Source organism: Palaemon carinicauda, chromosome 42 (assembly GCF_036898095.1).
Source record: "Palaemon carinicauda isolate YSFRI2023 chromosome 42, ASM3689809v2, whole genome shotgun sequence".
Taxonomy (NCBI): Eukaryota; Metazoa; Arthropoda; class Malacostraca; order Decapoda; family Palaemonidae; genus Palaemon; species Palaemon carinicauda.
In genome coordinates, this window is record NC_090766.1 from 27,516,135 (window position 1) to 27,528,238 (window position 12,104).

Consider the following 12,104-nt stretch of genomic DNA (forward strand, 5'->3'; position numbering starts at 1 on the left):
AACAGTACGAAAACTATTCAAAGAAAATCTTTCATAAAATATCTACGAAAAAATATTCATTTAATAAGTTTTAAATCATTTGTTCTGTAAAAGTTATTTACGATTGAAAGGGCTCAACGTTGTTTAACTTCGGTTTCCAAGTTAGGACCGCCTCCTCTCGGATTAGGGGAGGAATAGGTAAGGTCGCATATAAACAAATCATTAAAATTTTATCTTGATGTTTATTATAAATGGAAAGCTAATCGAAGAGGCCTAATAAAGGCGGTTGAGATATAAAATATATAGAGGAAAATCTATAATTAACTTTCACTGACCCTAACAATTTATAACGTGATAAGATAATTGCTAAAAGCCTAAAACACACTTCCGTACTAAGGGAAGGGTCGGCCATTTAAAAGTCAAAGAAAGTCCAATAAACAATCCAAAGTCATCAACAATTAAATCTATCCAAAAACGAGTTCAAGATTTAAGTTGAAGATAAAACACCTGCACTGCGAAAGCTCAAACCAAAAGGAAGTACTTCACCAAGACTGTTGAAAAACTCCAGGTTAACAGCGAGTAATGGTACGTCTTGTCGATCAGACCGACAGAGAAAAATTGGGTCTGTTTACATGTATATGCGGTATCTGGCCGATAGTTGGCGCTAGTGGGCACACCCGCAACCTTCATAGCGATCGCTCGCGAGTTTTTGTGTTTTTTCTGTCGAGCCGCCGGAGGCTCAGCTATTATATATTCACCGGCTAAGTTAAATATTTAAAACTAGTATTTTGACATAGTAGCGATTGTTAATAATAATACCTTACAATTAGAGTGGAAAAACAAGCTAAGTACAGTACATTAACCCACTAGCATACAAATCATGTGTGTTTTGAGTGCGTCCAGAAACTGGAAAGTTTGCTAGTTTGAACATCATTAGGTAAGACAACTCTTAACCCATCTATAACTCCCAACCTAACATAGTTTACCATCAGCTAATCCTGTTCTGCTATCATTAGCTAACTAGGTAGTGAATGTGACAAGAATAAAAATTACAGTACAGTGTCCATAATCCAATCTGTATTTGTTAATTTTTACCAACCAACAATTTCAAGTTCTTTTCAAGTTTTCAATTGGCTGATCGGCCTTACTCTAGCTAGTGTCATTGTATACTAACTGATGTAATTTACGTAAGAGCCATACGAAGAATTCCTAGAGCTATTTGTGCCTATAAGTTATTAATTTGCTCTACATTTTATTGTTTTACTTTTTAACATATTTTACTATTTATAGATTTTCTTGCATTATTAAGCATTTTTTTAGGCTAAGGTGCTGTGTGGTCCATGAAGAATTTTCCTTTTAGAGGCTAGAATAGGAAATCCAATACGACATAAAATACCAAAGAAGTAGTCTTCTCTTCTCTAGGTCCAGTATATCAACGTGCAAAATAGTAGACTCAATGTGTACAAGGGAAAGCCATGGTTTCAGGCTGCTGAAATCCATTAGACAACTGATATCATCATCCTTGAAGGTTGTCTTACAGAGTCAATCTGCTCAAACAACCAATATCAAAGGTGTTACACCCAAGCCTGTCTGTGGTACATCTAACTGCATGGACTATCCACTGTATTCTCAGAAACAAAGGGTTTTCAAGTCCCTCTAGACTGTTATTAGTTCTAAAAGACAGTCTACTAAAACCATGTATCACAGACAATGGGAAGGGTAATTTGATCATATGTAAGGCTATGAATCTCTCCATGACTAGGACTATTTAGAATGAGAGTTGATATTTTTTTTTTTTTTTATGAAAAAACCTTCTGTAGGTCCATGCTTGATTATATCTTGAAGTATTTAGGATTTGGGATTATATTTGTCCATTTCAGGTATTATAGTGGATGTACTCAGATCATTTAGTATTGAAAAACCTTCAGTCATAAAGAAGATTTTCTGGAATTTGGAATTGTTTTTACATTATTTAAAAGGGACGAGATTTTGAACCGTTTGAAAATCTATCTCTTAAGGATATCATAACCAAAACAATTTTCCTGTTGGCATTAACTTCAGCTAAACAGGCAAGTGAATTAAAATTGTTGTCTGTCAGGGTAGGCTTTGGGGAAATGCAATGCACTAAAATGGAATGCAGACAGTCATGCAAAAAACTAGTTTTCTTTGTATATGAGCAAAACGAAAGGTAGTAGAAGTAGGTGTCCCTAATTACCCATTAACTAAAAATGCTATATCATTCCTAGCTAAAAATTTGGTCACAGAAGCTCACAAGGAATTAGATCCAAGCATAATAAAACGCTTGAAAGTTGAGGTATATAATATTAGGAGTGCAGTTACTTCCCTTAACTTTTCTAGAAATCTTCCATTGGAAAGTTTTAGCAAGAGTTCAATGGTGTACCAAGTAATCTTTTGCCAAACATTATCTTGAAGAAGCATGGTTTGCTTATGAAGACAAGATGGTTTTTAGACTCCATAGTGACGGTAGGGGCCGTGATTTAAGTAATATCTTGTTTAGCTAATTTATTATCATATCTATGAATAGTGGGTTGTATTTAATATTCAGAATCAATCAAAATCAGATAAAACAAAAGTAACATTTAGAGACTGTGTAGTTCAGTATTTTAAATTTCTTTAGTAACAATCTGGAGTTCCATATTTCAAAGGGCTTGTCAGAAGTACAGTTATCTAGACCAGGTTAGTAATCCAACTTTGTTGTATTACAGTACTTGTACTTGAAATTATCCCTCTCTTCCAATTGTGCCCCAACTCCAACAAAGTAAAATTTCTTACTTCCATACTTGCCTGATGCTCATATATCCTCCCTTCTCTCTTATTGACTCATGATGTCAAGAGGCATGGATAACTTTGACTTCAAAACTGAAGAGATAAAGAGTACTGCATCTAGCATGGTGGTATTTTTCTTATCAAGTTAGCCTACTTTTAGTCTCTCAATTTCCTATACTGTATAAGCAGTTCATTGGTAGTGTAGTCCTTTGATGATGGGGAAAGGTGGTTTTTTCTCTTTGGGGATACAAATAAAAGTAATTTTTATTATGAATTTTGTAATACAAATGAGTGAAAGCAAGCAAGCTGTATTATGGATGGTTGCTGTAAACCTGGCGCTAAGATTGTGCCTCGTGGAGTGGAGCTTGGGACCCTGAAAATTGCCTTATCTGCATCATTGGCATGATTCAAACTCTTGTCATTGTCATTGTTGAAGCTTTGGTATTTCCTTCAATGATGTGGAATTGTAAATTTATTCTATTTCTCCCTGATCGCGTTAGCTTATAATGGAGCAATCTTCTAAGGCATTCCTTTAGCTTACAGCCAAAGTGCTGTTACTGATGATGCACAAATCTGCTTTTAATGATCTGGCAGAGCCAGTTTCAGATACTGGAGGTTGCCCCATAATCACAACCTTTTAGAGGTAAATGTGGCTGGGAAGACAGTGCCAGGCCAGTAGACACACTTCTTGGCCAATGTGATCACGATAGGGTGGAAATCTTTGAGGGATATGCTGCGGAAAGGGGATTACACCCACTCCAAAAAAAAGTTATCCTTTTGAATGGTGTATCCTAATGAATTTCCAGGATTCACAGAACTGAAAGGTCTTTGTGGGATCTTTCTCCCCCACCCCCTAAAAATAGGAGAATTAGGTGGATATACATCAATTATGCGACACATTATCCTTCTCTTTTAGTCTCTCAAGATACCCGAGTTTAGTGCTCAGCAGATACTTTTTAATCTGGCCACTGATAACATCTCTGAAGTGGAATTACTGTACCACTGGATTACAGATAGTCAGTTCAGCTATAGAAAATTTTTTTGTGTAAACCTATTTGTGAAGCTTTACAGAACTTTGCCAAAACAAAAGCTGATATAAAAGGCTACATTATTACCTGTGTGTAATCTGGAGAAGTAGTAATGGCATCTATAGTAACCATTAGTAAACTCTTCTTCCTCCAATTCTTACTGGATAAAGCTAAGGCTAACATCAGATATACAGTACTTAACTGTCTGTAGAGAAAAAAAAATTCCATGCCACCTTAAAGAGAAGGGAACTTTTTTTATAAGTCAGCCCTATAATGCTGATCATTTTACAGATTGTAAAGAGACCAGCATCATATTCAACCTAGGGTCCAGTCTGTAAGCAAGTCCCATTGGGAGGATGATAAGAGCAACAACCACCTGCTCTGGCAGAGACCCCATGAACCAAGGATTATTTTTTTCCCCCGGAGGAAGAAAGTGTGCTTTGAAGCAGAATAAGGATGCAAGAATTTTGGTCCATTTCACAGAAGTATAGGATCTTGACTGTGAATTTCTTCAGGTCAGGGGACATGTCAATCATTTTTTGGATCCTTTTCTTAGTGGGTTCACAGCATGAGGCCTGGATTGGTCACGTATTTCCAAACCATGTCACAATATGAAATTTTTAATTGCAACTAGCTGGAACTCACCTCCTCTGTTAAGAAAATGAGCCATGGAAAAATGCTAGTTTCTAAAATATTTAGCCAGACTCATCAGAGAAGATTATCCATCTGCGACATATCTTGTCTCGACAAACACATCAGATACATTGCATTCAAGATGACCCTTGTGCATGTCCAACAATAACTAGACCAAGAAACTTGGACCTGTAGTATAAATCTAAAAGGCTCTAATTGAGACATTTCTGTAACTTCACACCTTTAACTAGAGTGTTCAGTTCGGGAGGAGTTCATACAGGTTCAAAGTAATGCCATTTGTCCTTATATAGTCCAAGGGGTATTCACATAATAGCAAAGTCAGCGATGAGACAACTACCGTTAATGGGAGTTCAGTTCGTTACCTGTTTGGACACCGTACTAGTTTGGGTAGACAAAAAAATTATGGCCCATGTTTACATGTTGGACTGTGCAAGTTTTCTAGGACCTAGGATTCTTTGTCAATTTAACGAAGTTAGGCCTAGTTCCAGAGAGGATTTTCCACTGGCTCTACATGTCTATCACATTTGTTTCTCTCCCAATATCCATGATTCTTCACAAATGCATCTAGGTCGGGTTTGGAGGTTTGCAGCACTTCACATAAATATGTTGGAACTGATGCCTTTTTTCATGTTAAAAAAGCTCAAGCTGTTTAGGCCTTTGCACTAGATTGTCAGACGTGCCAGCAGTCAGTTGTCTTGAGCGAGGAAAATCTTGCTCAAGAACTCAGTGCAGTTATCCTCCCAAATATGTAGTTACTCTGGTAGATAGATTTGTTCCTCTCTCTGATTTTATCCAACCGTCGGGCTCTCAGAGCTAGTTCCAAGAGATCGTCAAGCTTATACCGGATATCCTAATGGACCTCCTTGTGACGAAAGCTTCACTTTTATATGGTAATGAATGGGGATTCCCAAGCAGTTGTAAGAAATGTCTTTATTCTGAACTGGAATAGATGGTCCTTGATTTACCTGTTTTTTCCTCTAAATATTATTTTGAAGGTTTTGAGGATCCTAATGGACTTCACAGGAACAGCTGTACTTGTGGCCAACAGTGGCCAAACAGTCTGTGCTTTCCACTCTTTCAGCATCACCATCATTATATTACAGATTTACAGTCTTGGGATAGCAACCTCTGTCCAGTGTCTACCCTCTGATCATATTTGCAGAGATCCACATCTTCAGAAAGTAGTCTGTTTCAAATAACCAAACAAACTACTGGAAGTCTATAGGGGCTATCTGTATTCTATGACTTCCCTCATCTTTAAGGTGATCTCTCCATCCCTAAAACCATATGAGAAAAATTGCTTGGTTGACATTTCTTTCCTAATGTGCATTTTTAGGACATCTAGAGCTTTACAGATTGGTCAAAGATACTACCCAAAGCTAATGTAAGGGGTACAACAGGCATCCGGGGTACGCAGCTTCTTTGTGGCACTTATTAGGGGAAATCGGATAGAGCACGATTACCATCAACTGAATTGCTTAGTAGAGGTACTATGACTGGCATCTAGCTCCTTCCCCAGGGAATGTCTGACCAGTTAGTCTTTCTTCTCACCCATACACTCATGAATTGGATGTTTACTTGGTTGTAGATGAAGTGTCCTTTATGATACAAAAGTCTATTCTAATGTTGCTCCCAAAAATTCTGGTTTGACAAAAAAAACCCTGTTGAGGTAGGCATTGTGTGATCCCCAAAGATCCTCCCTCTTTACTTACTCTTGAAGGGAAGGGGGACAAGTATTACCCATAACAGAAAGATAGATGGCTGGGCTCAATCAAGTGCCCTAGGATTTTTTTCTCTAGTATTAGTATGGGTTCTCAGTGATGTGTTATCAGTTGTCAGAAGAATTTTGGAATGGGAGGCTCTGTGAAGGGTTCAACAGAGCCTGAACCCGTATTATACACAAACAGTCCACACTTTGCACGTTGGGTGCACAAGCTCTAGTGTAGGGAAGACATTTCTTTGATCTCTTATATTTTAGGCTTTAACAGGAAAGTCCTTGGTGACCAAAAAGCACATTCCCAAAAATGTTTTTCCTTCGTTAAAACCCCACTTTTAGTTGTGCATATACAGTTTGTATTTTTGATGAGTAGAGTAGGCCGCAAGCTGAACCATAGATTTTTTTTTTAATTACGCTATTAAACAAACTAGCATTATCAATAAAGAATAATGAAAATATCTAATACACAATTTATTTTGAAATTAACCAATGTCAAATTGAAGAGAAATGTTAACCCTATTTCAAGAAAAATTTTTTGCAAGTAATTTTACCTGTAAGGTTAAACCACACCTGGCTTACAGTAATCAAACTGCCTATATATTAATTTTTACCTACCTGTTGTGTAATGTTTCATTATATCTTTCCTAGTTGGGATACAGTACTCGTATGTTTGGCAATAATTTAGAAATACAGTATTTTCTCCTATTTTGTTAAAGATAAGTAGACATTGCCAAACATCTGTAATATATGTGATACCTACTGTTAAGCCAATAGTGAACTGTCTTATTTTAAATATTAGCTGTACAACATTGTGGACTCCTTGATTTTTCCATTCTTATTCAATTTTATAGCTGTGAATGTCCTCTAAAATAATGATCAGCAAAAAAAGGGTAAACAATGCTTCATTGCCAAAAATCTGAATGTTACATACCTATGTAGTAAATTTGGAATTATCTACCATATTAAATAAATGCTTCCCAATACCCCAAAATACTTTATTTTCTATTTTCATAGTACTGTAGCTAATAATAATGAAAATTTTTTTGACAAGATTTCCCTATTTTTTTTTTTTTTTTTTACAAGTAGCTAGTTTACAGTATATTTAGTTTTGTAAAAAATTCTAAAGAACAAATCTTCATTATTCAGTATGTTGAAGTTTCTTGAGCATTTTAAGAAGTAAAAGTAAAATTCAGAATTGGACTGAAATAGTAAAGGCAATACAAAAGTTATTGTATCTTTTGGCTTTAAATAAGATCAAATACATGTGGATATTCCAACAGTTAACAACAAAGGCTGACGGGGCTGATCAGAATTTCTGTTTATGTTGGACAAGAAAAAATATTTACTTTTCACTGTTGATGTAAATGAACATTGTAATATTTAATTGGTTTATGCTTGCATTGATTTTAGATTATTTTTGGGTACTCTTTTAATATTTTTTTTAATACTTTAAAGGGTGGTACCAGTACAACAGAAAATTATTATATTCATCACTTTAATGGTATTGCTAGTACAGTTAGTTATAAAGTGAAGATTATGATGTTTATGCAATTTGTAGAAAGTGTAAGCACAGTTATTTTGAAATATTTCCTTTTAAGGAACTAAAAAGATTCTAATTTAAAAAAAATAAGTTTTATAGGGTCTGGATTCAAAATACTCTTTTGGACTCATTAAATGTTTCATTATAGGCTAACAGATTGTATAATACTGTATATTTTTTACAAAAACTTCCTACTTAATGTGACCTTTTCAAAACTTTGGAATTTTTTTTCAGCTCTCTGATCCTGGGAAAGCTACGATTTACAAATTCCGGGCACCTTCAGTATCAGCTGCTAAGTCATGGATATACAACCTTCAGCAAGCATTAACAGAAAATATTCAGAGACCACCAGAAAACTTAATTACATTTGAATAAATCAAGATGGCAAGTGGTGTCATAAGTTTGTTCAGTAAGCCTGTATGTGGGATGCTCAAAAACATTGTTTTCACTTGAAAATATGTTCTAGATAAGAAAAAAAAAAGTGTTTGGTATCGAAGAATGTGGAAAGAGGCTAACTAGCCAACTGAAATAATTGAAATTAATGTCGAGTGGAGTATCCATGCTTCGAAGAAATAATAAACAAAACTGTGAAGAGCAACTTATCTTAACTTTTAATCAAGCACAAGCTTGTATGATTTAAAGTGGTTTCTAGTTATAGAAGGAATTTTGGGAGAAAAAGACATTGATAACAGGGTTTACGAGTTTGTCAGCTCAGAAAAAAAAGCTTCTCGGTTGCACCGTATAAACAATGGCTTAAGTATGACAAATGATATACTGCACTGTATGTTGGTGACCTGAAAGTTGTTGGACACTTCTCGAGTGCCTGTGAACAATATCCCTCTTGCCTTCATAATTAAAGGAAACTTATAATTTACTTTTTGGGCCTAGTGCATTTACCAGGATGTGGCCCATGTCCATGCCATATGAGGTGCTGAATTCTGACCAACAACTTTTGTATTACTGTAATTTGATTCTAGTCTTTGAATGACAAAATGTTCTGCCAAAGGTATATGTAAAATCTGGTTATACAGGTCTGACAAAACTAATCATTAATGAAAGGGATTAAGTGCCTGGTTTCTCTCTATGAAGGGTTACCATGTAAACGGCATTAGTTAAATTCACAGAAAAATGGGATAATTAGTTTATACTTCTCATTAATATTAAAAGTTTTCATACACTTCAAAAAACAGGTTGAAGAATATTGATTTTTCTAGTTTTGCCCCATGTATGATAAAAATTAAATACTGTACTGTTCAGTCTGATAATTTTTGTATGGCATCACTTGAATAGTTTATTACAGATTAACTACTTATGGCAGTTGGACCTTATAGTACCTTACTAGATATAATGGTTAATATAAAGAATTCTTTATAATTGGAAAAGAAAAGATCCTACATTATGTATGCCTCTTTTTACCAACATGATTTAAATGAATGTTATACTCAGGTGAGTGTCTTGAAGTATTGATTTGTTGGCCAGTTCACCCCTGCTTGTTTGTATTATTACTTCATGAGCGTTTTGCAATAATATGAAAGTAAAAAGTTGGTATAATGAATGTAAGCAGAAATTCATGTTTGTAAATAAAATAAGCAACATCAATGTATACTGTATCTGTGCTGCTGTTAAAATGATCTTTTTCCCAATTATTGGCTTGCTCTCTCAAATGTGTGTTTACTACACAGCCTTAGCTAACTTTATTTTGGACCTTGCTTTCTTTGTTTGTGCAGCAGAACATGTTAAAAGCTGGCTATACTTTCTCCTAAGGAGAAAAGGTCCAAGTTACCCTGAAAGTGTACTGGCAATGTGCAGCATTGTGTAGCCTATGTAAGAGCTTTGTACTGTATTTTGTCTCCTTGACAGTGTGTAATTGGAACCCCCATACCTAACCTGTGGTGAGATGCTACACATGTAATTGCTCCTGTTAGTTATTAATCATGGCTTTAACCCAAGACAATAAATTTTAGAGCTTTTTCAATAATTATTTGTTTTTATCAAGTATTCAATTATTAGACAAGTCAGTGGAGCATTTTTGTGTATCACTGTAGCTCTAGAAATGAGATCCTAAGATTATGTGTTATAGATAAAAGTAGAGGTAATACTACAATTAATTTACCAAAGAATACAAAAAAAAAAAAGAAATCTGCACTGTTCCCTTAACCAATTTGTCCAGTGTACATTTTAAAGCCAACATAAAGGTCACTTTACTCTTTTTAATATCTAAATAATTTGATTTTAGGCTGTGAAATATGTAAAGTTTTTTATGCGCATTAATATATTGTATCATACTATAATCCGGAAATTCCAGATGATTGGTTATCATTAGGAATTCCCCCTAATAGGTTTTTAAGCTACTTACCATGAACCACTTTACTTAGCCAGTAGTAGTTGTAGTATTCAGATTTTATAATTTTTCAAAAGGGTTCATGTACATGTATATAAAATCCATAACATTATTGTTACTTAATACTCATTCCAGAAATTGCAGATTCTCTCTTTTTAAAGAGGGATGAATTCAGTATTATTCAATTTTTTTTTTTTGTTTTTTTTTTATTTTGTACATCAAGTTCTTTTCACATTAGTCATAAAATGTAATCTAAGCTTCAGAGTGATTGTATGTGTTGCTTAATGATAAAATGTAAACAAATTATAGTAAATCTTCTGTAAACAGATATCAGCCTGAAAAATTCATTGGCCAGACTAATTGTTGTTTTTTATGAGCTACTATCCTTTCCAGATTGTGATAATTCCTTTATAATACATTCCTCCTAACAGTGTTATTTGCTACTTGCCGTACATTAAAAGTTGTGTTATTTGTAATCTACTTGAAAGAATCTTACTGTTATTGTATTTTTGGCCAAATGAAAAGTGCCTTTCTTTAATGGGATCTAATTCTTTTGCGGTAAACTTGGCATACCATTTTGCACATGTAAGAATTACTTGAAAAGAAACTTTAAAAGCTAGGCATACATTGTTGCAACATATCCCATGCTTTAACTATGAAAATTAATTTTGTGGCTATTGAGGTTATCTACATAAATACTGTCACTTTGTTCAATGAGTGCTCTTAACTCTGTGGCAATAAAATGGATCTTTGTGCACTGGCCTTTTCATTTACAATAAACCTTGTTTACTTGTTCATACAATATCTATCGTGAAAATTTAAAATGCTAGTGTATAGTACTGTAGACTGTTTTCAAAGGTACCGGGACATTACAGTACTGTAATATTAAATTTAAAGAAATTGTTGAGCATACTGACCTAATAGATCTGTTTCAACTGAAAGAAAGCTACTCGAGGGCTTCAATTACAAGTCTTCTCTTGAATCCTCAGTAGACAAAGACTTTTACAATTAAAATTTTTACAATTTTCTGCTGTTCAGGGTTGGGATGGAAATCTTGTCAATTGATGGTAATGGAATACCAACTTCACTAACTTTGAACTAGGTTGAGGCCATTCAAGGCCCCTCCTGAGTCTCATCCTATGATACAAAAGACAAGTATGGAATAGATTGACGGGTAAGAACTTGGCAAGTACCTTTCCTCTGAATACATACTATCCTCGCATACTCAGGGAGATCTATCATAGCTATATTGATGGGTCATATGTCAACATAAAATGCCGTTTTCTTCAAGCGAAAGAACAGGCTCAGTCGAGGGCCCTGCATTTGGTACAAGACCTAACACAGGTGCAAAAGCAGTGCATACCAATGTTGCTTCCCGTTAAGGGACAATTTGCTTCTCGTTAAGGGACAACAATCAGCATGAGTAGTTTCAACTCCTATTATGTGGCAGAGAAGAAAGAACCTTACATTCACCTTCTACCTGGTCCTATAGGCTAGGCTGATGAGGGTGCATTCATGAGAAGAGACTGAACAACCATGGGATTCATCCTTGGTGCATTTCTAAGGTCAGGAAGACACTGAAGTTAGAAGAAAGGCAGCACCCTTTCCCCAACACATAACAGTAAACCTTAATCTGCTGATGGAACACATCGATGTCTAAAAGGTTGCCAACTTCTCTTGGATTATGTTGTCATCACAAAGCCCAACAAACGAAGAAATAACCAAAGGGGAATCCTGTCCAATAGGAAAGAATGTAGAAATTGGTAGGTTTGCACGGAAACCTGTCACACAGCTACAGTTATCAGGAAAAAAAAGATGCACATCTTTCCTTCATAATATTCCTCGCACACGATCTACCAAAAAATTTATCTAAATTAAAAAATAAAAAGATTATAACAGCTAGTTGCAGGCTTCATTCGCAGAGTGTTTGTACTATTTGGTAGCTAAGAACCAAGTGGGAGCTCAGTGGTGGCTACCTCACTAAGATCTAACAGCTGTATCAACGTTTGCGGAAAGTATACACCTATTAAAAAACAAAGGTTTTCATTCATGTAGGAA

At 35.2% G+C, this 12,104-nt stretch overlaps 2 protein-coding genes across 7 annotated transcripts in view; one reads left to right on the forward strand and one right to left on the reverse strand.

The window, feature by feature from the left end:
- LOC137632955 (ras-specific guanine nucleotide-releasing factor RalGPS1-like) overlaps positions 1-10,803 on the forward strand; it is a 54,339-nt gene extending 43,536 nt beyond the window's left edge. For all 3 annotated transcript variants that reach the window (XM_068365088.1, XM_068365089.1, XM_068365090.1), the window contains one exon: positions 7,940-10,803. In XM_068365088.1, the coding sequence (XP_068221189.1) occupies positions 7,940-8,080 (141 nt within the window). In that variant the 3' untranslated portion in view covers positions 8,081-10,803. The remainder of the gene's footprint in view (positions 1-7,939) is intronic.
- Positions 1-12,104, reverse strand: part of LOC137632979 (ras-specific guanine nucleotide-releasing factor RalGPS1-like) — a 331,074-nt gene that overhangs the window by 102,732 nt on the left and 216,238 nt on the right. The gene's annotated exons all lie outside the window — the stretch shown is intronic.